The 27,982-nt window shown below is 45.5% G+C and overlaps 1 protein-coding gene across 2 annotated transcripts in view; it reads left to right on the forward strand.

The window, feature by feature from the left end:
- Window positions 1-27,979, forward strand: part of DOCK5 (dedicator of cytokinesis 5) — a 134,214-nt gene extending 106,235 nt beyond the window's left edge. Inside the window, exons 41-52 of one of the 2 annotated variants that reach the window (XM_048829101.2) lie at window positions 1,215-1,356; window positions 3,574-3,655; window positions 4,813-4,897; window positions 5,901-5,987; window positions 7,148-7,324; window positions 10,720-10,803; window positions 11,764-11,901; window positions 12,013-12,179; window positions 13,311-13,488; window positions 16,431-16,569; window positions 18,508-18,623; window positions 20,879-27,979. In XM_048829101.2, the coding sequence (XP_048685058.1) occupies window positions 1,215-1,356; window positions 3,574-3,655; window positions 4,813-4,897; window positions 5,901-5,987; window positions 7,148-7,324; window positions 10,720-10,803; window positions 11,764-11,901; window positions 12,013-12,179; window positions 13,311-13,488; window positions 16,431-16,569; window positions 18,508-18,623; window positions 20,879-20,980 (1,497 nt within the window). In that variant the 3' untranslated portion in view covers window positions 20,981-27,979. Of the gene's footprint in view, window positions 1-1,214; window positions 1,357-3,573; window positions 3,656-4,812; window positions 4,898-5,900; window positions 5,988-7,147; window positions 7,325-10,719; window positions 10,804-11,763; window positions 11,902-12,012; window positions 12,180-13,310; window positions 13,489-16,430; window positions 16,570-18,507; window positions 18,624-20,878 lie in introns of those variants that run through there. The other variant, XR_012666137.1, reaches the window with a different exon arrangement.
- The last annotated feature ends 3 nt before the right edge of the window (window positions 27,980-27,982 follow it).

The following is a 27,982-nucleotide window of genomic DNA, read 5'->3' on the forward strand; positions in this document are numbered from 1 at the left end:
TGGAAGGGACCTCAGGAGGTCATCTAGTCCAACCCCCTGCTGTCATTTAGCCAATCCCCAATTTTTGCCCCACATCCCTAAATGGCCCCCTCAAGGATTGAACTCACAACCCTGGGTTTAGCAGGCCAATGCTCAAATCACTGAGCTATCCCTCCCCCCAAAGTTGTGATCTACTCGTTCACACACACACACGCCTATGCTATGCAGCAAGTCAAACTAGAATCCTAGTGGTTCCTTCTGGCCTTTAAATATCTATGAATCCAACACATTTGACAAACACCAAAACTGACCACAAAACAGTCCCAATACCATCCATCTTCCCAGCACAAACTGTTGACCTGCCTGGATGTTTAACAAATAGTTTGTGCTGGCTTAGCAACACAAGGCTGGTTTTCTCTTTTCCCTCTCTGGTCTGTTATCCACGAGGTAGGGTGAACAGATGTCCCGATTTTATAGGGACAGTCCCAATATTCGGGGCTTTGTCTTATATAGGCACCTATTACCCCCAAACCCCTGTCCCAATTTTTTACACTTGCTTTTTGGTTCCCCCCACCACCACCACCACCACCACTAGGACATGTACATGATGGTTAACAACATGTGCTAATATTTTATGTGTGAAATCATTGGAACAAACTCAGTGACCCTTTTGTGGAGATACCAGCAACATACATGGTTGCAAAATGTCACAGCTATTAAAGGTTTACACTTATGAATTCATTGTGGACTTCAAGGCTCAGCCCAATTCCACTGCAGCCTTCATTCCCACAGTGTATATGTCTGGGTACCTATATGGCACTCCTGACTGTAGTATGAATGCCTCAGAAGCATTAATGGATTTTATCCTGTCAGCTAAGTATTATCCTCATTTTGCTAATGGAAAACTGGGGCACAGAGTAAAATTAAGTGACGTGGCTGAGGTTATGCAGGAAGACTGTGGCTGAGCTAGGAATTGAACCATGGTCACCTGAGCTTTTGGGGAGTACTTTATTCACTAGACCATGTGTGATGGAGGGATTAGTGGATGGGGTTCTCTGGCCTATATTCAGACTAGATGGTCAGATTTGATGATTACTATAATCATCTAATGTATTAATCAATGAATTCATAACTAAAACACTGCTTGGCACAAAATTTTAACCACCCAGATCGCGCCCCAAGTGTGTGTGATGTCTGAGTCGCGTCTAATTCTCATTTCCTCCCGCTGCCCGCAGAATAAAATCTTTATCTACCGTGGCAAGGAGTATGAACGGAGGGAAGACTTCAACCTGAAATTGCTGACCCAGTTTCCAAACGCCGAGAAGATGACCAGCACTACACCTCCAGGAGAGGAGATCAAGTCTTCCCCTAAACAGTGTATCTTTTAGCTATTGTTTGGTTTGTCATATTCAAGCCCTACTTCCTCTGCTTGAGGTGGCAGAATCTGTCATGCTGGTACTTTTTCTGCACAACATGTGATTAGACTGCGGAACTCATTGCCACATTATGTCTTTGAGGTCAAAGACTTAACAAAATTCAAAGAGGGATCCGACTTCTATATGGATGACATGGAAATACAATAATTACAATGCTAAAAAATGAATAGGGATATAAAACCTCATGCTTCAGAGTTTAAACCAGTTTGTTAGAAGTTAGGATGACATTTCTGTGGGGGTCAGATTATCCCCCAGCTACCCACTGTGGGGTTTCTTGCACCTTCCTAGCAAGTGGCGCTGGCCACTGTTGGAGACAAGACACTGGGCTAGATGGATAATGGGTCTGATCCATTCTGGCGTACAACGGGTGAAAGTGGGGTACAAAGAAGTGCCATATCTCATCTCTTCTGGACAGTGCAGTTTATTGTCAGTCGTGAGGAATCTGATTATTTCCAACCAGAAATTGATACTTTTTAAAATTTACTTTTAATTTTTGTAATAATTATAAGTGCTGATGAAAGGTGCCAGGTTCATAGCCCTGGAGATTGATTTCTGATTCTCCACCTATATACTGGAGTAACTCAGTCAACAGCAGCGGCATAAAACTGGTGCTACAGAGTGGAGAGTCAGGCTCAAGACTTCTCTTTACTAACAGTAAGGGTGATTAACAAATGCCCAAAGGAAGTGGTGGATTCTCTTGGTGTCTTCAAGACTCAGATGCCTGTCTGGAAGCTGTGCTTCAGTCAAACACAAATTATTGGGCTCAGTGCAGAGATAGCTTAGTGAAATATTCTGGCCTTTGTCAGACAGGAAGTCAGACTGATACTTCCTTCTGTCCTTAAAAATGTGTGAAGTTCTCAACAGCAAAGACACAGCTCAGGCAGCTTCCCCTGCACTTATCAACCCGGCCAGCTATCCGCTTAGAAAAATTCATTCAAGACCAAACTTGGTATCAAAATTGCCTCCTTCATTTCTGCTGTTTCAGCTGCTTCCTTTGTATCTGTTCATGTTTGCACTAACGTTTTGGCCAGGGGTAGGCCTGAGCTGCACAACGTGGATGCAGATGTGAACTCTTCCCAAAGTTCGGGGATGTTTGGATGCAGGGCTTTGGCTTGGTCCATTATAAGAAGTAGCAGCTGCATTGTTTGGATCTGGTACAGGTCCATTTCTGCTTCTTATTGAATCCATTTGAAAGGACAGGCAGTACTATTGCTCCAAGTACACTGTTACCACAGACAGGTTGATGATTCTGTGAGTAGTTCAATGTCAAGCTTTTTTTATTATGTTTGAAATCCTGTTTCTTTCAGGCCCTTTGAAATTTTTAACAGAAGCTGTATCCTCACTCGCTCTCTCTGTGTAATAAAATAACATCTTGCCCTTTTACGGTTGTTTCATGAAAGGAACTGAACGTATGTTGCAGACGTTCCTTAAACCTTGCAACACCTCAGTGACATAAGGAATATATAGGGAATTACATCAACCACCATTGACATGCAGCCAATTCTAGGGAGCAGCGAAGCAGCTGATCAACAGCAATATTAGGTGACTGGGCCAGATTGTGTGGCCCTCCTTTTCATTCGGGGTTTTACTTTTGGGGCGTCTTCAGTAGAACAGAACAATGGCCCCAGAGATAGCAGTAACACTAATAAAAAGTGTTTGTGTTTTAGGCCACTATTGTAGACCACGGTATTATGATTTATTTAATCTCCATCATAGCTCACCAGTGCAACAGCTGGGGTTAGAGACACCTCTTCGCTGATTTACAAACAAACAGCCTACGTTTGTTAGGTAGCTTTATCAAAGTCTGTTTTCTGGCTGAGAGCTTTGAAGTGGGCTCCAAAATGCAGACATGCTCTGCGTCTGCAAAGCACGTGTCTGTAACACTCAAGGGAAACTGCATTAGCTGGCAATAGTAGCAGCAGATCCCTTCGGCTCTTTATGAGCCAGTTCTTAGAGGGTGACATGCATGCACGCACAATTACACTAGGTCTTGTGAAGGAATAATGTGCATACTTTAAACGTCATGACAACAGTGCAGGGGACACGGGGATTGTTCAGAAATCCGACACTGAAGAAAATGAGAAGGATGTTCCCTTCCTTCCTTTTATTCTCCCATCCGAGATCCTGGCGTTTTCCATCCTTAACAGGAACCCCGCAGATGTGCAGTGCTTTATAGTGAAGCCTGTGATGAACCTGCCACCCAACTATAAAGACAAGCCTGTTCCGGAGCAGATCTTAAAGTAACTTCCTTTCCTTTACTTGTTCTCTCTTAGGAACGCCGAGGGGGTTATCAAGGGCACCAACCCCAATTTAGCCCGCCTGAGCTGTGGCTTTCCTAAACCTGGGAAACTTAAAAACTCCACATTTGCCACTGGCCAGTGATTCTGATGCCAGAATATTTCCATTTCAAAGCCCAGGTGTCTGGGGAGGAGATGAATGTTGAGTTTTTAATGGAGTTCATTGCGTTTCCCCGAGCTCAGCCAGCGCGATCCCCCTGTTTGAATTCACTCGCCACTGGTTCTAAACTAACCATGTTCAAACACGGTTGTGTACAGCTCCGGAGCCTTCAAGGCTTAGCTGCCCTATTATTTTGTTTGTTGTATTTCCATAGCCCCTAGCGGTTTCAGTTGAAATTGGGTGCCTCATGCTGTACAGTGAGAGACGGTCCCTGTCCTAAAAAGTTTGTATTCTAAATAAACAAGAGGAAGAGAGAGGATGGAAGGGGAAACTGAGGCAGGGAGGTCAAGTGACTTGCCCAAGGTTACACAGCTGGTTATTGGCAGAATTGTAGCAAGGGAGGGACTTGGTCTCCTACAGGAATCCAGTAGTAGTTCGTGGCATTCATCCTGCAGGCTGAGTGGGAATTCGAAAGCTCCTTGATTATTCTATTATTCTATAGATTATTCTATAGTTATAGAATAATCAAGGAGCTTTCGAATTCCCACTCAGCCTGCAGGATGAATGCCACGAACTACTACTGGTAGTATATAACATGGTGGGGGTGGGGGGTAGGCGCGGAGTTGTGCTGCCCACACAGGCCAGAAGGTTGTGTTCACAAACATGTAAGAGCTGTGTTTTTAAATCTGGTAGGCACAGGACATCCTGATCTTCCACCCGCACCTTGGCAGCAGGACCCACCTGGTGGGGAGAGCTGCTCCCTGATTTCCTAGACCAGTAATGGCATTGCAGGGCAGAGTAGAGGGTACTCACAACTTGATCCTCATCTTCCCCAGCGCTAAAGTATAGGTAGAACATGGCTTTTTGCAATGTGCACAGGGGAGAATAAATTGTAGACCATGGCTGGGCCACAACCATGTTTAAGCCTAGCTATTTTTGGAAAAGAACAAGAGGAGGAGGAGAAACCCCCCCCCCCCCCATTTATTGTGTCCTTCCTTAGCTACTACAGAGCCAATGAGGTGCAGCAGTTCACATATTCCCGGCCGTTTAGGAAAGGAGAAAAAGATCCGGAGAATGAATTTGCGGTGAGTCCTTCACTTTCTGTTCAAAACGCCTCGATTCTCTAAGCAATGGGGGAACTGCTCTTTGTGCATTGCCTTTCTCTTCCTATCAGAGGGCCCTGACACCTTGGTACCTACCGAAGCACCAAACAGTGATATGAAAATCAACAGATCTAGAACGTGTTCCTCATCTCCCCAGCTGTAGCAACGGGATTTGATTATTTAAATGTGGGGAAAATCAAGAGCTGGGCCTGATACCATGATCTGAACACAGAGCTGATCTGCTCTGGAATGGAGGTCTGGAGCTGGGGTCCTGCCACTTTGAATTCTCTTACCCAGTAGTCCAAGATGGGTCTCTTAAGCAGCATCCCTATGGAGTGCAAATGTGTGACTGGGGTTTGTGGTGGGTGTGATGATGTATGAGGGAATCAAGCCCAAACCCATAATAAAGCCTCAGTAAAGACCACAGCACTTTGAATTTAATCCAGCAATGGAGGTGGGAATTTCAGTAGACTGTATCTGCAAAAAGGAAAGGAGTACTTGTGGCACCTTAGAGACTAACAAATTTATTGGAGCATAAGCTTTTGTAAGCTACAGCTCACTTCATCGGATGCAGATGTAGAGTTTATGGAGCCTGAGTGTAGCGTGTTAGCATCTGTTTTTGTTGCTTCCCAGAAGAGCCGTTGCTGCTATGGAGTGGTGATGCGCGATGTAACGCACTGTCTCAATGTGTTGTATCCCCCTCTAGGGGCTGGTCCATGTAGAGGGTAACAACCTATTATTGCTACTAGCTAATGGACTTACTCCGTTAGCTTTAATGGTAGGAAGCTGTGCTTTGCTGCTGAAAGGCCTGGGTTCTACCCCTGTTGTTGACCTGTCATGATCACACGGAAGTCATTAAATCAGCCCAGTGAGTTGCAGCAGTCTGGTCTAGAGGTGCTGGAAGCCTGGCCTTGAGCCCTAAAACATGTGGGAGTTGAATTGCAATGATTTCCTTATGACTTTGTCTCTTGAATTCCCTGACCAGACCATGTGGATTGAAAGAACGACCTACACAACCGCCTACACGTTCCCAGGCATCCTCAAGTGGTTTGAAGCCAAACAGATTACGACGGTGAGTCCTTGGAAGAGGTGCATTCCGGTAAAGGGACTTTATATGTCAATATCTGGTCAACGTTGGGCTTTTGACAGGCTGGATCGGACCTTTGGCCCATCGTGTCTGATGTGCTGACTCCAGCAATGGCCAATACCTCATGTTTCAGAGGAAGGCAACCCCCTCTATCTTCTATAATGCGCCTGGCTATTTGACCAGTGCAGCAGGGAACCCCACCGCACGCAAAATAAGTCCCAGGATAATTGTATGGTGCGATGGCCAAATGCACCTCTATTTCAAACCCACCGCGCATGGTGGTAGGGAAAGGCCCAGTTCACCAAAAACATGTTTTGTGTGCTTTAGTCCCATGGAAATCATGGGGATTTAAATAAGCGCTTTAAGTTAACCACACACTTAAGTGCTTTGCTGAATTTCGGTCCAGTCCCAGATTTCTGCAGGTTATTGGCATGAGAAACGGTCTTTCTTAAAGATATGGTGAATGGGGCCCCTGTACAAATAGAAAGAATGAATCCTCTGCGTGTCAAGTTCCAGGCCGTTTTTTAACGTGTCCATCACTTGTGTCTTTATTGTGCGTTATCCCCCCTCTGGCAGGTTGAAAGCTACACAGGGCAGTTGTTGGGGCTCTTTCTCTTTTGGGGGGGCCCGGTGGTTCTGGGCTGACTTGAGAACACACAGGTTATCCTGATCTTCCCCTCTCCCCAACGTACCCTGGCAGCAGATCCCACAGGGTGGGGAGAGCTGCTACCTAATCCCCCACTGCAGCAATGGTAATGTAGGGCCTGAGTGGGAGACACACGCAGCTTGAGCCTCGTCACCCCAACTGGCAGTAGCATCAGATCAGAAGGAAATGACCCACTGAATGACTGATCTCTGTTTTCCCACTGGCAGCAGGATGCACATAGGGAGGAAGGGGGGAAAGCCGCTGTCCAATCTCCCACTCCTGCAGGACTGGAAGTGGTACTTGTACCAATCGACCATTCTAACAGCAGAATGGGATCAGGAAGCCGCTCGGAATCCTCTTGTCTGCCCTGCTTTTCCCCTGCTCTTGGTTTGAGGCCCAGCCCTGTGCTATGGTGTGCGAAAATTCACGGGCAGGATGGCGGGAGTTTCCAGAGAGGGTCAGTGTGGGATTTCTCAGTCTTCTCTTCATTACCGTTCAGGAGGAGATCAGCCCTTTGAAGAATGCCATCGAAACCATGGAGCTAACCAATGAGAAAATCAGCAACAGCGTCCAACAGCATGCCTGGGATCGTGCCCTGCCTCTGCACCCGCTCTCCATGCTGCTGAACGGCATTGTGGACCCTGCAGTCATGGGGGGATACACCAACTATGAAAAGGTCAGCTGGCTCCATGTAGCGCTTATCTCTCGTCCAAGGTGTTGACTTCCAAGTGGAAGGATGGTCTTGTGGCTGAAGCACTGACCTGGCTCTTGGTTCAATTCCTAGCTACTACACGGACTTTGGGCAAGTCGCTAAAGGCCAGATTTTTAAAGGTATTTAGTTGCTTAACAGGATTTTCAAAAACACCTATGATCTTAGCACCCATCAGTGGGCACCTAAGTAGCTTTTAAAAATCTGTCCCTTAATCTCTCAATGCCTAAATTGCCCATCTGTAAAATGAGGATAATGCTACTTTCCTTCTTTCGCTCACCACTGTTCTAATCTGTATAGATTCAAAGAACAATAGAAAGAACAAAGGTAAGCAGAGGAAGGATGGTCTAGTGGTTAGGGTGCTAGTCTAGGAATGGAGAGAAATGGGTTCTGTTCCTTGCTGTGCCACAAACTTGGGCAAATCACGTAGTTGCTCTGTGCCTCAGTTCTCCATCAGTATAATGGGAACAACAATACTTCCCTAAATCACAGGGATGTTGTGAGGATAAATACATAAAAGATAGTGAGGTGCTGTGGTGATGGAAGCCAGATAAGTGTGTGGGGGGTAGGTCTGCCCTTAAAAATTATATTGACTTAGCTATGGTGCTCAGGGCTGTGGAAATCTTCATGCCGTAATTAGGTCTATTTAACCCCTGGTATAGACACACCGAGGTTGACTGAAGAATTCTTCCATCAACTTAGCTACCTCCTTTTTGAGAGGTGGAAGATCAGCTACATCAGTGGAAAAACCCCTTCTGTCGATACAGAAAGCACCCACGCTACAGCAGTATAGAGTAGAGTGTCCAAGAATCCTAGAATATCAGGGTTGGAAGGGATGTCAGGAGGTCATCTAGTCCAATCCCCTGCTCAAAGCAGGACCAGTCCCCAATTTTTGCTCCAGATCCCAAATGGCCCCCTCAAGGATTGAACTTACAACCCTGGGTTTAGCAGGCCAATGCTCAAACCACTGAGCTATCCCTCCCCCCAACCCTGGATTTAGCAGGCCAATGTTCAACCGAATGCTCAACGCACTGAGCTATTTCCCCCCCCCCCCCCCGTAAACAGAGTAGACAGAGATCAAAGTAAATTGACTTGTGTCTCAGTTTTAATAATGTAAAATGCTGACAGGAAGACCAGGGATTTTTTTTATAATCACTGTCTAGCTGTCAATATATATTTTGTCTTGATAGCGTGACGGCAAAGAGCAGTCGAATCAGAGTGAAAACACAATCTGTCCCTTCGCAGTTTGTGCCTTTTTTTGGCATGGCATGTATCTCCCTCGTTAATTATACTGAGCTGAAGACAGTTATTACCCCAGCCTCTAATCACATTGCGAAGTCCTGAATAATGCCATCTCTGGCATGAAATGTCATGGTGGTTTTCATAGCTTCAGTGTGTGGTGCTGGAAACGTGTTTGATTTTTAAAAAGTGTCGTGATCAAACAAAATGAAGCACAGACATTGAAGGGACTTGTGTCAGATTTAACCCTGGTGTCAATCCCCCGATTCCAGAGGGATTGCACACTCCAGCAGGGATGAATTTGGCTAAGTATTTTCCCATTTTATGAGTTAAAGTTAACGTAAAGTTTAGAATTATGAAAATGGGAAAGCATTTAAAACAAGGAAACTCCAGGTATTTGTAACCACATCTGGAAATACTCACAACCAGTTCATATTTTCCTACCTCGACTAAGGATTAGCAGAGAGAGAGTCTGGCATTTGTGGGCGGCCTGAATCCTGAGCTTTAATTGTGTCATTGTAGCTGGAAGCCAAAAGTCTCCATTGTACCATGGGCGTGCTTTCTTCCTCGAATAATGAAACTCTTCCAAGAAAAGTACTTTGGGTCCAGCCCTGCAGTTCTCTCTCAGGCTACCCAGCTGTTGACCTCAGTGGGAGTTTAGGCTTTGTAGAACCATACTCCATTGGCCCACAAACACCTGTACATAAAATCCAGTTAACAGAGTGCAGTTTTAAAAGTGGATGGAAAACTAACAAGTATTTTACCTAGAAAATGTTCTTTAAAATTGCTTATCCTGTGAACTGTGATTGTGGGAAACTTTGAGACTACGTTCGGTCACAAACCATGTGAATTGGTGGGAATTTAGTCCTGTTTTAAGGATCCAAATCAGGAAATGACTTAAGAACATGCTTACCTTTAGGCATGAGCTTAAATTCCTTTGGCTTCAATGTGTGGTTAAAGCTAAGCGCATACTTAAGTGCTCTCTTGAGTTACAGGTGTTTTACTGAACCAGGGGCCTTAGTGAAAGCTTAACTGTGGAATCGCTACTGTTGCTTCCGTCACAAAACCCCATATAATTGCTCTGCTGGGAAATCAGTTCCACATGTGGGCTTGGATTCCTCAGCACAGAGGTACCAGAGGCACAAGGGTGGCTTACTAACCTTTTTGAGGTTGGAGTTAAAAATTGTGTGTTTGGGTACAGTTTTGAAGGATTGCATGAGTACTCTGTTGCTTGTATGCTGGAGTTTAAAGAAACTTTGTTACTGAGATGCGGATTGTTGTGGAGTCTTCTGCCTTTTGGGTGGTAGGTCGGGTGAAGGGAGGTTACTCTGGATATTAATACATAGTGCAGGTCAAATGCTGAGGAAATGCTTTACCTTTTTTATTTTTCCCACTGAAATTTTGAAAATCAAAAATATTCAGCCAAGTGGTTGTACTTTAGCAAATTTCAATGGAGAAAAAATGTCAAAACACTTGAGGGGGAAAAAAGCATTTTTCTTACGGTTTTTGAGAGAAACAATCTTAGCTCTTAATTTATTGAAGAAGAAGAAGAAAGTTCTAGCAGCTGTAACATCAGACCACACTCGTTAAGAGACCTGGGAATCTTATCGAAAGAAAGTATTTCACTAAGGGTAAGGACCCTGTCTGAAATTCGTTGGTCTGAAACAGATCTTTGTCGCTTGCTATTGGTGTTCTTCAGGTTAAAAGCCAACTGTAAAGAAAACATAATGTTTTTATGCCTTCTGCTTTCCTCTTTGCTTTCACAAAAAGAAAAGGAGTACTTGTGGCACCTTAGAGACTAACCAATTTATTTGAGCATGAGCTTTCGTGAGCTACAGCTCACTTCATCAGATGTTTACCGTGGAAACTGCAGCAGACTTTATATACACACAGAGAATATGAAACAATACCTCCTCCCACCCCACTGTCCTGCTGGTAATAGCTTATCTAAAATGATCAACAGGTGGGCCATTTCCAGCACACATCTGATGAAGTGAGCTGTAGCTCACGAAAGCTCATGCTCAAATAAATTGGTTAGTCTCTAAGGTGCCACAAGTACTCCTTTTCTTTTTGCGAATACAGACTAACACGGCTGTTCCTCTGAAACCTATCTTTGCTTTCAGGCCTTTTTCACGGAGAAGTATCTCCAAGAACATCCTGAAGATCAAGATAAAATTGAACTACTTAAGCAATTAATTGCCTTACAGGTACCATATTGGGACGGGGGGAGAGAGAAAGAGAGAGGGAGAATTGTCACATTGTGTGTGTGTGTGTGTGAGATGTTTGTACAAAATTTTGAAACAACACAAAGAAGAGAGGTGTTAAAAGAACGCAGTGCAATGTCTGTACAATCGTCCCTTATTTTAAAAAGTTCTATGGTATTCTTACTTAGTGGTCCAAAACACTTCAGTCGCACTATGGCACAGGCTAACTTCCTCTTGACCCTAGTGGAAGTTGAGCTTTGATTAGAATCACATTGCTTGGCCTACAAACACCTGTGCATCCAGTCCAGGTAACAGAACATAGAATACAAATACACGAATGTAATCTAAAGACTGAGGTAGGTCAGAGCTGAATTTTAAAACTAGTTGAAAAATTATCAAGTATTGTACCTAGAAAATGCTCTTAAATTTCTTTTTCCTCTGAACGGTACTGCAGTGCTTTGGACTATTATTCTGGAATATGATGGGTAGATTTTTCTCATTATCCTAAACGGTTGCTCATCCCCTTTTCCTTTTTATTATTTATTTCTCTTCTTTACCCCACTTTTTTTTTTTTTTCATAATTCTGACAGTTGAAAAGTCACGCAGCCTGACCTGCTCTGTATATAACCATTAAAATCGATAAGGAAGTTGTCATGAAAATTCCACTGCAGTAGGATGTCAACTTGTTCCCGTATATTTCCATGTAATGGAGCCAGGTTAAAGCTACTTCACAGTTATATTGCTTTGGAGACTGAGTGCTCTCCCCACACTTTACATACCCCATGCTACACACATACAGGATCATCGTGTGAACACTGGGGGTTTGGAAGTGACAGAGAGAGAGAACTCCTTCTTGACCCCTGCAGCACTCAGCTTTCACTCTGGAGCATGAGAATTGATTTTCTTGCTTGCTTGCTTTCTTGCTCATAGCATTAGCTCATAGTATTTTGCGCCTTTTTTTAGATGCCTTTGCTGGCTGAAGGGATTAGGATTCATGGTCAGAAACTGACTGAGCAGCTGAAGCCCCTGCATGACAGGCTGACAACCTGCTTCAAAGAGCTGAAGAAGAAAGTAGAGAAGCTCTACGGTGTGATAACTCTGGTAAACATGACTTGTTTAGTGCAGTGTCTCAAAGAAACAGCCCGGAATTACCCTCTCCTTGTGAGTAGCATGTCCCAGCTCCTCACAGCTTTTGTTTAATATCGTCTGCAGCCTTCCTCCCTGACGGAGAGGAAGCAGAGCAGGTCAGGCTCCGTGGTATTGCCTTACATCATGTCTTCCACGCTGAGACGGCTGTCTGTCACCTCTGTGACTTCCTCTGTGGTATCTACGTCCTCCACCTCATCTGACAGCACCTCCTCCAGGCCAGGATCTGATGGGTTAGTGACTGGCCTTTTCAAAAATGTCAGACATTTATGGGGAGTGGGAATCACTTTTGCTCGTGGAGGTTATTTTAATATCGCCTTCTCAAGGGATGCAGCTTTATAACTTTCTTTTGCTTTTAAAATGAGGTTTCATCTAACCCGCAAATAATAGTACTTAGTTCTTACAGAGCACTTTTTGTCAGTAGATCTCAAAGGGGTTTAGAATGGGGGTCAATGTCATTATCCCCACTTTACAGATGGGGAAACTGAGGCACAGAGAGGCGGGGGAGACTTATCCAAGATCACCCAGGAGGCCAGTGGCAGAGCTGGGAATTGAACCCAGGTCTCCTGAGTCCCAGTCTGATACCCTATCTGCTAGTCTGCCAAATGATGTGGGTAATATAGTACAGTGAAACCACAGCATTTCTGTTCTCCTAAGAGAATCACTGAACCCTGGAAGATGGAGATTAAAACATCCTATGAGGTCTGTAGTCCAGTGGTTCCCAAATTGTGATCTGCAGAGAACTGGATGGTCAGTTAGTGCTACCTCAGCTGCTGTGTTTCCAGCTGGGAAATGGTACAGAATGGAATTGCAATCCTTTCCTGACGTTACTGTTCCACGTACGCATTTGCAGTTGTTACGCCACAGGGCCTAAATGCCTTGCCCACGGTCACAGAGCAGATCAGTGGCAAAGCTGGGAAGAGACCCGCAGGTTTTCCTGACTCTCAGGCCAGTGCTCGGTTCATTGGACAACACTTCCTTCAATGCATAACACAGTGCAATTTCAAAAGTGCCCAAGTAACTTAAGCGCACAAGTCCCTTTGACAGGTTTCAGAGCAGCAGCCGTGTTAGTCTGTATTCGCAAAAAGAACAGGAGGACTTGGGGCACCTTAGAGACTAACCAATTTATTTGAGCATAAGCTTTCGTGAGCTACAGCTCACTTCATCAGATGCATGTAGCTCACGAAAGCTTATGCTCAAATAAATTGGTTAGTCTCTAAGGTGCCACAAGAAGTCCCTTTGAAAGTCTTGTGCTCCTAACTCACTTTTGCACAATTACTCTCGTGCATACTAAAAAGTGAGGGCCTTCTCACTGGAGGGCTAATGCTTCTGGCTTTGTGTCTGTCCTTCGGTATGGGCTGCAGATCCATTCTCGAGCCTCTCTTGGAGAGAAGGCTGTCGACGGCTTCCAAGGCTGAAGAGCTGCCTGTCAAGGAAGACGCCGATAACCGGATTAACAAATTCAAGCGGAAGGACCGGAGTATTAGCAAGTCTCAGGTTATTGTGGAGAAGGAGCCAGAAGCTGAACTGACTTCCAAAACGGTAACAATAGTAGTAGTAATAATAAAATCCGCAGTGGGGGTTTCATAGTTCTTGCTTCTCCTTCAGCCTTGTTTGTCATTGGGATCTTCATTCAATACTGGGAGGGGTTCGAATACCAAAAGCCCTGGTCAGCTAAATAATTACTTGCCTGTTGTTTGGAAACCTTGTTTCAGGAGCCACAGTGCAGTTTGATTTGAAGTAGAAACTTGAAGTCCCAGGTGCTGAAAGTTCCACTAGGGGAGTGCTCATCACCCTCGTCTCTCACAGACGCCCGGGACAGTTTCAAACAGACAGCTGCTATCTAGCCACTCAAAAAATCCAGCTGGAGGGCCAGATCCTCAGCAGGTATAAATCAGCATGGCTCCATTGGAGTCAAATGTACAGCCGCTGAGGATTTGGCCTGCGATTTAGGAATTGAGAAGGGACGATCCAGTGGTTAGGACACTAGAGCTTGAAAGAGAGGCTGCTCTGCCACAGATCGGTGACCTTGGACAAGTCATTTAGGGCCTCATTGTAAAAGGTATTTGGGTGCCTCACTCCCATTGATTTCAATGGGAATTAGAAGCCTGGCTGGCTCACGCCCTGAGGGAGGGACCGCAAAACTGGTCTGCATGCAGCTCTGGGGTTGAAGATGTGTTGAATTTGAGCCTGATCCAATGCCATTTAAGTGCTACTGTTGATTTCAATGGGAGTAGAATCTAGGGCTTCATCCATGGCTTGAACTGTCAGCTGCTCTTTGCTTTTGATCCCGATTCAGCGGAGCACTTACGCATGTAGAAGATCAGGGAGAAAAGTCTGGCAGGCAACTTGGCTGTTGGTTAATGCCCCACCACACGATAGGGAGCTAAGAAAGGCAGAGATGAATTCTTAGTAGAATCTGTACCTCTGAGGGTAAATTCCCCATATGATTGGCTCAGTGAAACACATGAGGCTTTTGAGTTGTATTTTTCTTACGACATTGCAAAATACGCATGTTGATTTGGAGAAGTGTTTGCAGGGAAGTCAGGAGTCTATTCCATGACTGACTAGTCCAGTTGAGGATTTAGGGAGACTCTGGTGTGACCCTGGGCAGCACTGGCTGTATAAATTAATCTGAGGCTTGGCCTGTGTGCAGCAGCCTCAATAGTTCTCTCTTATATTCGTTATGCCCAAGTCCTGTCTCTTCTGCACAGTGAAAAACACACCAGCATTCAGCGGTGAAAGGTGGCTAATGCAATAGATCTCCACAAAGAACACGTTGTGTTCTGTAATATATGTAAACCCTGCCAACTTCTCCTGACCCGTAATGAAGTGTCATCTAGAAATGGACCAAAATATTGCATATCTGTGTCAAATTTCAGCTATGTTTAGCTATTGGAGGGGGGCAATGTTTAACAGAAGAGGAATTGGGCAGGGACAGACTCTCTAAATGGAGCTGTTGAAGGCACCATCCCCGCAGAAAGTCAAGAGCAGGTTAAATAAGATGTTAGTCTGTCTATCTAGATCAGGGGTGAGCAAACTTTTTGGCCCGAGGGCCACATCAGGGTGCGCAACTGTATGGGGGGCCAGGTAGGGAAGGCTGTGCACATGTCCCCGAACAGCCTGGCCCCGCCCCCATCTGACCTCTCCCACTTCCCGCCCCCTGACTGCCCCCCTCAGAACTCCCCACCCATCCAACCCCCCCGCCCCCTGCTCCTTGTCCCCTGACTGTCCCCCTCAGAACCCCCCACCCATCCAACCCCCACCTCCTGCTCCTTGTCCCCTGACCACCCCACCCCCTATCTAAATCCCCCCTGATCCCCCCCGCTCCCCAAACCTCTGCCCCATCCAACTGCCCCCTGTCCCCTGACTACTCCCAGGGACCCCCTACCCCTTATCCAATCCCCGGCCCCCTTACCATGCTGCTCAGAGCAGCATGTCTGGCAGCCGCGCCGCCTGGCCAGAGCTAGACATGCCGCTGCTGTGCCCTGGAGGAGTGTGCATCCCGCTGCCCAGAGCGCTGCCGGCACGGCAGCGGCATGGCTGCAGGGGAGGGGGGACAGCGGGGCAGGGAGCTCGGGCCGGGCAGGACAGTACAGTCCCGCGGGCCGTAGTTTGCCCACCTCTGATCTAGATATTCCTGCAGCTCCCATCTCTGTAGTATTTGAGCGCCAAAAGACCATTATTGAATATTCCCTCATGGCATCGCTGTGAGGTAATGCCAGTATCATTAGCTCCATTTCACAGACTGGGCAACTGAGGCAAAGATTTTCAAAGAAGCCTAAGGGAATTAGGCACCCAACTCCCAATCTGGGTGTCTAACTTTCTTAGGCGCCTTTAAAAATCTCAGCCAGCGAGGTCAAGCGACTTGACCAAGGCCACACCAGAAGTTTGTGGCATGGTTAAGAATTGCATCTCGTTCTCCCAAGTTCCAAACCAGTGGGACTCCATGAGCAAGACCCGTCCTTCCTTAGTTGGAATAAGAGAGGGATTGGTTCTGCAAAATGCAGCCTCTTGGACTGAATGACCCACACGGTCTCTTCTGGTCCTGGTACTGATTACCTGAACCATTTTTCTTTGCCTTCTCTCAGGAGCTGCTCCTTGCAAAAGTGTCCATAGAATGACTAGGCCAAATGCAACTGTTTTCCACCCTGAATTCCTTCCCTGATATCAGAAGCCTCTTCCTTCCTTACCTGATACAATGAAATCTTTGTGAGCAGTGCTATCCAGTTAGTAAGGTCCCCACTGAAAATTTGACCAGCAGCGCTAGCATCATATGTCATAGGAGTTACAGCACTCGCCTTTTGACATTGCTTCGCCAGTTCTGTGTTTGCACTCCATGTTTCACCTAAATGCACCTTTCTGTCTTGTACATGGCTCTTCTGGTACATGCTGATCCCTTCCTGACAGGTCTGGTTATTCCCTGCATGCGCAGCCACCTTGCCGACTTCAAACGGTTTTGTTTACTCTGTGTTTTCCCTCAGAGCACATCAGAAAAAGCACAGAGACCAAAGAGTCTTCAGTTAGGAGACGGCAGACTGACACTGCATCAGGCTTCCTCACTCCAGCAGTCAACCCCACTCAGCCCGCCCCCCATCACTCCGAAAACCCCAAGAACCCACAGTAAGTCCTATTGCACTGTAGTTTGCTTTCCACTTCCTTCTGGGCAGTGTCTGTGGTAATAGAATATACCAGCGGTTCTCAAACTGTGGGTCAGGACCCCAAAGTGAGTCACGACCCCATTTTAATGGGGTCACCCGGGCTGGCATTAGACTTGCTAGGGCCAGGGCCAAAGCCAAATCCTGAGCCCCACTGCCCTGGGCCAAAGCCCAAGTCCCGCTACCCGGAGTCAAAGCCAAAGCCCGAGGGCTTCAGACCTGGGTGGCGGAGCTCAGGTTACAGGCCTCCTGCCTGGGGCAGAAGCCTTGGGCTTCAGTTTTGGCCACACCAGGCTTTGAAATTGGCTCCCCCGCCCAGGGCAGCAGGGCTCGAGTGGGCTCAGGCTTCAGTCCCCCGCATTCTAGGATCAGGTAGTAATTTTTGTTGTCAGAAGCCGGTCACAGTGCAATGAAGTTTGAGAACCCCCTGGAATACAGGCAGTCCTCAGACTTACGACACAATTGGTTCCTGAAAATTGCGTCTTGTAAGTTGAAACATCAGCACTCGAACATCCACTCCACTGCAGGACCGAGCGTCGTAAAAGTCTAAACCAATTGTTGTTAAGTCAGATCAGGGTGTCAATTCAGAAGCGTCGTAAGTAGAACGTCGTCAAGTCGAGAACTGCCTGCATACCATGTTTTAGTAGAGAGATCCCGAGAGCTAATGACAGCTTCAGACCAGGGAAGAAAATCTGGTAGGAAAAAGTGTATTGAAAGAAACCCTGGCTTTTACCATTTGCCTTATGGACTTTCTCTCTGTGTTACCAAAGGGGCTGAAATAACCCTTCTTAATTGTATGCAGCCCAATAAATTGAAATTAAACTTCTTCCACGAATAGTTATTTTTAACCTACTAGGCCAGACTTTTTTTCATCCAGGCTTTTCAATGAATGGTGTGAACAGATATTGTGAGCTAAATTTCTGAGTGAAATGCCAGTGCAATTATTCGTGGGCACCTGGGGAACGAGAGACTGTCTCTGCAAATCAGGCCCTTTGTCTCTAGCGTGACAGAGCATGTTCAATTTATAGGGCCTGCTGCTTTTTTCACTATAAATCAGGAGTGGCCCCAGTGAAGTTGGTGGGGTTAGCGAGAGCCGAATGAATCCAGGACACCTTTTTAACAGGTCTCTGGCTAAAGTCTTGGGCAAAACTTGCACTTTTTGCTGTAAATAAGTGAACTACAAATTCCAGCTGTCTGAATCGCCCAGCTCCATCTTGTGGCAAAACATTTTATCAGGAGACATAAATTGCTGCCGAAATCTCAGCTGGCAAATTAAAAACGTTTTACCTGTCGAAGAAGGATTTTATCTTAATAGGTAAGGAAAGTGAGACCCTTATGGAGTGCATCCCTTACATAGACAAATATGGGATTTGGTTGGTTCAGATGTAAGCTTTTAGGGTGTGGGTGTGCGGGAGTAAACTTGGTTTAAGTAGAGAAGCCAGATAATTTTAATTGTGATTAGTAGCAGGACTATTTCTCGGGACATTTTTTTTTTGAAGTTTGGATACTTATTTACCCCATCAGAAGGAGTTAACTTCAAAGTGAATGCTGAGGTTAAAGCCTGAGTGGAAAGGAAACCCCTCTGAACATTTCAGATGTGATAATGGATTCAATTTTCTGTTCCCCCAGGCATGCCTTGTTCACATGGGTTTAGAATCACGTTACGAACATAGAAATCTTCTGGATCTTTTGAAGTTAGGGGAATTACAACTGGGATTTTTCTTTGCCCCATCTGTTCAGGTTCATCTGCTAAAATGGTTGGGGACCTGTTAGTAGATTAAAACAAAACAAAACACAGGAATAATTTTCCCTTCAAAATTACATGTGGTCAGTGCCTTTTCCCTCCCACATCCCACCCTCAATTCAGTCTTCTTTGACTTAAGTATCTTTTTATTGTTTCTAGGTTTTCCCTCATTGCAGGCAGATGGATTGGCAACTGCTAACTTCCAGAGCACCCCACCTCCGCCTCCACCCAAGAGCAAACCCTATGAGAATAGCAACTCAAGGAACTCTTTGGAGGTAGGGAAATTGGAATGGACACTGGAACTTTCCCAGTTGCTCTTAGGGTGGTGCTACTTGAAACTTGTCTGATCTGTTTACTGGTTTGCTTCCTGAAACCATAAGAGAGCAAGACATTTTCCGCTTAATGGGAAGGCAATCTAGCCAGTCCCTTTCTTCAGCTGAAAAGAACGTGCTTTCCTTGCCTTGGCAAAATCTGCTGTATCCAATGTTTTGTGTGTTCTTGTTACTGAAAACACAAACTAACACGATGACCTGGGAGTTTAATAACTATAGTCAGGGTGTAAATATCACCGTCCTCTCCACTACTGAAAAAAAGAAGAAACAGGGAGAACTTCCAGGCCAGGATTTTCAGAAATGACTAATGATTTCTGGGGGCCCAACTTTAGGACACTGGGAAGGAGCCTGATTTTCACTTTCTGAAAACCGAGGCCCCTGGTATTAAAACTATGGACCAAGATAATTTTCTGGTCTTCATAAGTCATCATCTCACTGTGGCATCATAATAGTATCTTCAATGTGTACGACTGTAGTGCCTTTTATTGGAAAGCATCTGACAGTGCTTTACAAGGCTAGCTAATATCCATACTAAGGATCCTTTCATCCTGCACGGAAATGCAGCCTCCTCTGGAGTGGAACACAGCAGCTGTTTAACAATGCCTAGCAACCTTGAATATCCCTTTGAAACAGAAAAGGAAGAACACCCTGGGCAATCAAAGCTGCAGAGAAAGTTTAGAGAGGAGTAGTGTAATACCCGGAGTTGGAATTTGGCCAGTAATACTGAGTTTTTAATACCATTCTTTATTTAAAAAAAAAAATGGAAATGGGACATTTCGGCTGTGTCTACTGTATGAGCTGGGGTGGGCTTTCTGTGCCCACGTGCACATACTCACGCTCGCTCGCTCCAGCCACAGTAACGATAGTGCCGGCATAGCTGAGCTGTGCTGAATACGTACCCGGCACTTGGCATGAATCAGCCATGTCTTTGCCACTGCTCGTGTAGAAGTAGCCTTAGAGGCCACGAGTGGATCTGGCCTCAGTTTTACACCGATTCCAAATGATGGCACCTCTCGCAGGGCTGGGACGTACCCCAGCATCATACTATGGGACTGTTTCAGTTCTGACCTACAGGGCCACCTATGCAATCCCCCAAAACACGTCCTGCTAGGGATGCCTTCGAGGTCTCCTCTGCAAATCCTGACCTGGTCTGACTTGACATAGCTTGAGACATGGGGCAGCGCTTCTGCGCAGGGTGGTCTGGCTGCAGGAAACATGCGAGCGCCGTGCATGTGCTGGGAGTTATTGTGCAAGAGGATTAATGAAGAGCTCCCTTTCCCTGAGCCTTATGAGAAAACGGATTACTAACATGCTGTTGCTCACTACATTGTCATGGACCTTGGTCTGCAGCAACAGGACTGACTCAGAGGGCCGTAAGGAGAGACTGTAAAAGTATTTCACCAGAGGGTTTCTGCACATTGCTTTTTAAGTCATAAAGCCCCCACCTAACCCTTCCTTTATTATCTCTAAATAGTTTGAAATCCAGACAGTTTAGGTTGAGCAAGAGGAGACCACGTGGCCTCTTGCTCACCCAACCTTCTTTCAGGTCTGTCTTATTCCAGATGTTTCCCTTAACAGCTCACGTGCATTGGTTAAAGTGGCTGAAGGGAAAAATCCAAAGAACCCAAGAGTGTAAATTTGTGCAAAACCAAGGGGCACTCTTTAAAATCCCGTTCCTTGTGCAGGAAGGGTGTGACTTTAGTACTGGAACTTGTGGCGTGATTCACTGATTCCTTGCACCATGTGCAGTCATTTACAGGAGTGCAAAGAGATGTAAATGCTACCATTCTGACTGGGTAGCATTTTACACCCACTTGGCCCTCGCTGCACCTGTGCAAATGATCACACAAGTTGCAGCTCAATGGAAAATCAGGCCCGCGGTGTTACTCAGTGGAGTGCACCCATCAGGACGGGTGGTATTTCAAGGCTCCAGCACTGTAGTATTGTCCCCATTTTGCAGATGGGAAAACTGTGGCACACAGGTTTGCTGAAACTCAGACAGCGAGTCAGAGGCAGAACCCAAATGTACTGGTTCCCAGACTTGTGTTCCATCGTCTGGTGCTGAGAAGTTCCGTTTGGAGTGGAATTGGAGGATTTGATCCTGAAATAAATAGCCCAGACTGCAGCACCATCTAGACGTCTGTTGCCTGGTAGAGCAGAACTTCTCACCCCTATGGTTATGTGTTTTATCTTCCCAGGTTGCCCCACCACTGCCCAGCAGACGTGAAGTCAAACCTCCCCCTCCGCCTCCAAAAGCAAGAAAGTCCAGCGTTGTCTCTTCGGAGCAGGGATTGCAATAAGGATTCCCTCTGCGTACCCTCTAACGCCTTGAGTGAAATGGGCTGCTTTTCTGTTTCTGACACTCTGGCTCTTTCCAGCCCTAAAGACTGGTGATCCCATCTTCCATTCCCTTCCCTGGGAGTTTTCCCCAGGTAATTCCAAAATAAGCCACTTGAACTGTATATACTTTGCATTCCCAATCCTCTGATTTTCCTTGCACACATTAAGACACGAAGCCCTATGGGGAACTCTGTGAGCTTTAAAATGGAGGCAGTGTTACCAGAAATCTGAGACTCGTACCCCAAAAGGGCTTGTCTGTACTGGTGGTCGTTGCACAAGTGAAACGGCGTCAGTGCAAACCCCTTGTGCAGAGTTGCCCCGTTGGTGTAAAAAAGGATTTGCAGCAGCACTTAAACCGAGGCAAGCCAGGTCCATACAAAACACTTCTTATACTGCCCCAGCACGTTTGCATTACCGGTTGATACCTATGCAGCCCCACCGGTGGGGCGGAGGGTCAAGTGGGAGTAAGGGTGCCCTGATTTGCATGGAATGGACCAGATTACAGTCATTTCCATCTGTGAAATGCAGCCCTGGGAGACGACGGGTCCTAACATGTGATGTTCCTCCTCAATTCAAGCGGCCTCATGAGGTTCTGAGTGTGTCTTGAGACCTGCTGGGAGCAAAAATGAACATCACCTGCAGGACCCCAATGTCTCTGCTGGTCACCCCGTGTATTAAAGGTGAGGGCAGGTTGCTCACACTTGGGCCAACAGTGGTGGTAGCTCACTCCCAGTGGAGAGTTTGGGTTCACCAGCGCTGCCTCAGACCTTTGCTTTTGATCCTTGTTTGAAGACCGCAAAGCAGTTGATGCTCCGCTTGTGTTGTCCCACCTCCTCAGCCTGTGTGCCCTCGGGACACACTACGACACCCCCCCCCCTTTTTTTTTTAAAATAATTGAACAATGGTGCAAAAAAGTCCTCTCTCCTGTGGTACTCGTTGCTTTAGCATTAACAGGTTGCAGTTATCGGCATGGGCAGCTCATCAAGAGGACAGAGATTATGTCTCCATTGTGAGGAAGGACCCACGCCGTGGCCGCAGCTGGCCCGGGTCAGCTGACTGAAGCTCCCGGGGCTTGGGCTGCGGGGCTATAAGACAACAGTACAGAGGTTCAGGCTGGGGCTGGAGCCTGGGCTCTGGGGGACCCCACGAGTGGGGAGGGTCTCGGAACCCGGACCCCCAAGCATCTACACTGTTGACGTTAGCAAGTGTGAAAAATCAGCACACTTTTTTTTCCGGGGATGGGGGGTTAGTTGTGTATATAAGAAAGTCCCTGATATCAGGACGTTTGGTCACCCAAGTTGACCTCGGCTCTGAGACTTGGTTTTTATCACAGTATAGATGTACATCTGAGTCTCGTAACCCAAGCTCAATAACCATTAGCTTTTCAAGTCCCAGTTGAACTCTTGGCCGACAACCTTCCAATCCACGCACTCACAAACACACCCCCTTACTGTACCCTGTTGTTGCAACTCTCCTTGTGCCTTTTGTCTGGGAGCTTCCATTGTGTTCTGCACACAAAACGCTTGGCCTAACTTTTAACAATCACTAAACTCAAATGAGTCGCACCTAGGCCTGAGAGGGACGTGAAAGACTGGGCCGTTCACCCTGAAGTTTCTGGTTTCTTGGGTTGCTCCGGTTCCTTGTGGGCTGTGTTTGGTGAATTTGACAATTATGCTGTTTAGGGATATTTTATGGAATTGGTTCTAATTCTTCTCTCTTAATTAGTTATTCCTTTCTTCTGTTGTTTTCAGTGGATGGCAGCAGCATTCTGTTTAATAAGTTTTCACTGCCTGATAGTCTAAATTTTCCCTTCTATAACTTCATTCCATTACTCCTATTTATACTGCCACTTGCCACCCTAAATAATTCCTTCCTCTGCTTGGTGTCAATATCCTTCAAAAGCATGTAGACCAGTTTTGCGGTCCCTCCCTCAGGGCGTGATCCAGAGACCGCTGGAGTCTATGGGCATCTTTCTATTGAATTTGGCGGGCTTTGGATCAGGCCCTTCGTCATCACTTGTCCCAATAGGTAGGTCATTATCATAACTCTTGTAATCTTGTTTCATAAATCAGTCTCTCCAGCACCCTGCTCATTTTCATCGCTCTGAACTCTGTCCGTATTTTTCTGGTCACATGATGATCTGAATAGCTGAGGTCAATTTTAAAATGTGTGCTTGTTCTTTTTAGCTCTGCAAAACAAATGAAAGAACTAGGTGGACTATATTCTGCATTCCCTTTCTCTGTCTCGGCTTGTATATTATGATTATCACCCAAGTATCTTAAGTTATGTCTACACTACAATAAAAAGTCCATGGCACCGAGACTCAAAACCCGGGTCAGTTGACATGACCTCCCAGGACTTGGGCTGCAGGGCTAAAAATATCAGTGCAGATGTTTGGGCTGGGAATGTAGCCCGAGCCCAGACTTTGAGGTCCTCCCCACTGTGGGGTCTCAAAGCCTGGACTCCAGATCGAGCCCAGTCATCTACGCTGAAATTTTATAGCCCCACAGCCCGAGCCCAAGTCAGCTGATGCAGCCATGCCCTGAGTCTTTACTGCAATGTAAACATACTCTGTGTGACTGGATCAAAAACCCTTCTGCTAAGTTCTGATTGCTGAATCCTTATGCCTCTCGTGATGATTTTGGTTCAGCCCTGTCCTAGCAATGGATCCACCTGCAAATGTGGTGGCAATTCAGATCTGGAGCCAAACTTTGCAAGTGGAGCAGAGCTTTGGTTCGGGACCATCTCTAATTAGAAGGCCAGATCCTCCAGTGGTTTAAATCATATAGAGCCACTGAAAACACTGCTGAGGATGTGGCCTGCAATATTCAAAACATTTATCATATTTTTAACATAGGCCATTTCAACATAATTTCTCTTGCTATTGCTATACAAACTAGTTTCATTACCTCATTGAAAAACAAAAGGCTTTTAAGCCTTAGTAAAACACTGTCCAATAGTATAGCAATCTTATTGTAATTATTTTTATTCAGACTGGAACTATCCGATCTTCTGTAATATGTTTCTTTGGTGTCTGTTTGGATGAAAACAGAAACCTGCAGAAACTGCATTCACTGTGCTGCCCGTATGGCTCCCTAAACAGATTGCATTCATTAAAGGCTCATATCAGATTCACATCACAAAATAAGTTGGAGACATTTTAGAAGTCACACTGCAGTCACATCACATATGCCTACAGCTGTGTTTGCTATAGTGCACACACAACTGTCTTTTGGGCAGCTGCCTTCTCCAGGGAAAGCTCTGAAAACCTTTCTGAACATCTTGACCATATTCCACCCCTGCCTCCAATCCCCAGGGCATCATAGAGATTGTCAGTTCCACATTACATTCTTGGACACAGACATTGCTTGACTTGAAAACCTCAGGGTTTTCTTTTTTTGTTCCTCCCCCCGCCCCGACTTTTCCTGCCATCCCTGATACACGCGCACACAAAATCCTGAAATCCTTACTCAAAACCCTCACTGAAGTCCATAAGAATTTTGTCTGAGCGAGGACTGTAGGGTCTGGTACAAGTGAATAGCGTGTGTGCATATTTCACCTTGTCTTAATTGTCACCTTTCCAGTACTCCACCGATCAGCCAGTATCAGCCACATACTTACTTAATTTCCTTGCAAAAGAGGGAATATTCCGAGCACAAAATGGATGTCATGGTACATTTCCTCTCGCTCTTTATATCAGGCGGAAAGCATGAATGTTTGCAAGAACTACAGCAAGTGGCTTTTCCCACCATGAGTAAGAGAGCTAGGCAGGGATATTGCAGTACTGTCTGGTTCATGTCTAGTTTTATTTCTGTGTTTTGATCTACTCCATTAGCCTGGTATATTTTGGATGCTTGCCAACTGTATGTAAGAGGAGAAATGGGCCTGATCAAAAAGCCCAGATTTGAACAACCCTCAAATTTGGAAAGAACTTTGCAGCCTTAACTCTAGAATGAGCCAAACTCAAAACCTCAATCCAGACACCCCCGAACTTTGGATCCAAATCTGACCTCTAGCAACATTTCCTCCTTCCAGCTCTGTTTTAAATTCCTGTTCTTTCCCATTTTTCAGCCTTGGTACGGAGAGGATTGATGGACAAAGTACCTGGTATGTAAGGAGTTAAAACTCTGCCATCCAGAGAGAGCTGCTAACTGTTAGGATTGTCAGCAGTTACTTTCCCTCCTGCTTGTTGTAACTCAACAGCACTAACACCCGAGTTACCAAGCGGCTAAACTAATCACCTAAGGCTAACACAGACAGGAGAGCTGTAGGAAGCTCTGTCTATTGACTCTGAACTTCAAGAAGCTTCAGGCTTTTTTTGTTGTTGTTTTGTGGAGCTGTGGCTGATACAAGCCACAGTTTGATTCTTGGCCTTCATTATGGGTTGAGCTCTTAAACAGGTTGTTCTCTGGTACCAACTTGCCTAACAACTTCCTTACGGTTTGCCTTGATGTGTTGGCTGCACAATTCAGGCTTTGCTTCTTGATGGTGTGTCGTCTGGCCAGTTTGAGATTGTTTAGACCTCACTTCTACAGGACGGGGACAGGGCAGCTGGTGCATAAGGAGGATGTGGAGGATTTGAGAGGTACTGTGTATTTCCTTCATCTTTAAACTGTCACTTGAGGATGGGGGCCAATAGTTGGGGGAGGTTTTTTTTGCCATGTCTTCAATCTGTCTCTAACTTGTGTTAGCCTCTCCTACTCCCTTTCTTCTCATTGGGTGGAAAACATGCTCATGAATGGAAGTTTGTTTCCTTAGAGGTGTATTGCTGACTGGGCTCAAGGGGTCAGATCCTCAGCTGGTATAATTCAGATTGTCTCTGTTGAAGACAAGGGGCAAAATTTTCAAGTATCAAAGTGATTTAGGAGCCTTGTTCCCATTTTCAGAAGAGACAGAGGCGCTTAACTGCCAGATTTTTAAAGGTATTTAGGCATCTAAGGATTAAATCTGTGGGAGCTTGGCATTTCTGAAAATCCCACAAGATACCTTATCTGCATCATTAGGCTCCTAAATAGCTTTGAAAATCTGGCCCTTAGAAACCTAAGTTTCATGGAAAGTAAATGGGACTTAGGCACCTAAATCCATTTTGATAAGGGGAGTTAAGCTTCTAAATTCTTGGAATGCTTTTGAAAATTTTACCCAGTCTCTCCCAAGGATGACAAAAAAACAAGTCCCACCATGATATAATCAGTCCACGGCAGAAATGAAAGCTTACTTCTGTGCTGACCGTAACGTTAAAAAACCCAAACCTGGAAACCAAAAATCCAGTCTGCATTGAAATATATACGTAATGTCACTTCCTAGCTACGCTGTTCAAAATGAGTGTTAGGTTTTGAGTCCCAGAACCTTTTAAATCCCAATTGACAGTTTTCCTAAAAGATCTGCTTTAGTTCGGACAAGAATTATTTTAGGGAAGTTCCCTGGCGTGCATTATACAGGAGGTCCGACTAGATGATCACAATGGTCCCTTCTGGCCTTGCTAGTCTATTCACATTTTTTCCACTGAGAAATTTGTGTGACCCTTGCTTTTTGGGTGCTTTTTAATTAAAATTTGTAATGCCAGGATAAATTTGATTTAAAATATTACAGGTTCTTATCCATGCCTGGGGGAGAAATGGGCACTTTTCCCTTTCAGTGGATTATTAGATTAGGAAAGGAGGTTGACTCAAGTGAAAAGTGTTCTGGGCGGAGCAGTGGCAGACAATGCAGCCGTGCCTATCGAGAAGGAGTGGAAAATTTGCATCTAATAAACTTTCCTACTTTGTGCCAGCCAGCATACCTTCCACAAATGAACCGTGAGTTAGACTTGTAGTGATAATGTAGGATTCATTGCTCCAGACTTACTGTCCTTATTTATTTTTATAATTGTAAATGGAAATATTAAAAAGACTGATATGTCTGTAATTTAACTGTAATTTTTTTGGGGGGGTAGTGAAAACATTCCTGACTACGGCTGGTTCCCTGTTTCAATCCCAGCTGTTTGTTAAAAGCTGTTCTATCATATATATGTCGCTGTTTTCATTTCCAGCAACAGCTGTAGACCAAACTATGTAACTGCCCCGCAAGAACCTCCCTCTAAGATTCCAGGGGAACCTGAAAACACCTGCGTAGCATGGTCAAACTGATCTTCTGACATTAAAGGGAGTGACTTTCAAATGCACACGCCCAGTGTTGGCCTAACTCGGGCCAGGTTTACACTACACACTTCAGTGTAACTAGGTCGCTCAGGGGTGTGAAAAATCCACACCCCTGAGCAATGAAGTTATATGGACCACATAGACAGCACTATGTCAGCAAGGGAGTTTCTCCTGCCAACGTCGCTACCACCTCTGCCAGAGGTGGAGTAACTAAGCTGATGCGTGAGCTCTCTCCTGTTGGCTTAGAACATCTTCACAGTGCCACAGAGGTGTAGCTGCACTGTTTGTAGTATAGACTGGCCCTCAGCTTCCACTGTGTCCCACTAGCGTAATAGCCTAATGAGAACTGAGTTAAGATCATCATGCCACATACCGTTAACATATACAGATGATGTTGGCCTGATCTGTCTCCCTGTATGTGTTACTTAATGACATTGGTATTATGACCATTTAATACCAGCAGTAGGGGATATGTTCCTCTTGAATGCCAGGGAAACTTACTTTTATGTTGCGGCATAACATGACCAGGTTGATTCCTTGGAGGTACTTGACTTGATTATTTAAGTTTTTAAAACCACTGTGGGCTGCAAGTAGCTTCATAGCCCCCTGCAGCTGACTCACCCATACACACAGCTTTTCAACTGGTTCTGAAGACAGGGCCAGAGCCAAGCTTTGGAAAAGGGATTCTGTGCCTCTGATTAAATAGCATATTATTTACTGAGACTGTAAAGCAAGGTGTACAAATGTACGTGTTTGGAAAGCAGTGTGTTTACTGTTGTAAAGTTTGTAAATATTTTTTTAAATAAATGTAGATTGAGCAAACTG

Source organism: Caretta caretta, chromosome 26, assembly GCF_965140235.1.
Source record: "Caretta caretta isolate rCarCar2 chromosome 26, rCarCar1.hap1, whole genome shotgun sequence".
Lineage (NCBI taxonomy): Eukaryota > Metazoa > Chordata > Testudines > Cheloniidae > Caretta > Caretta caretta.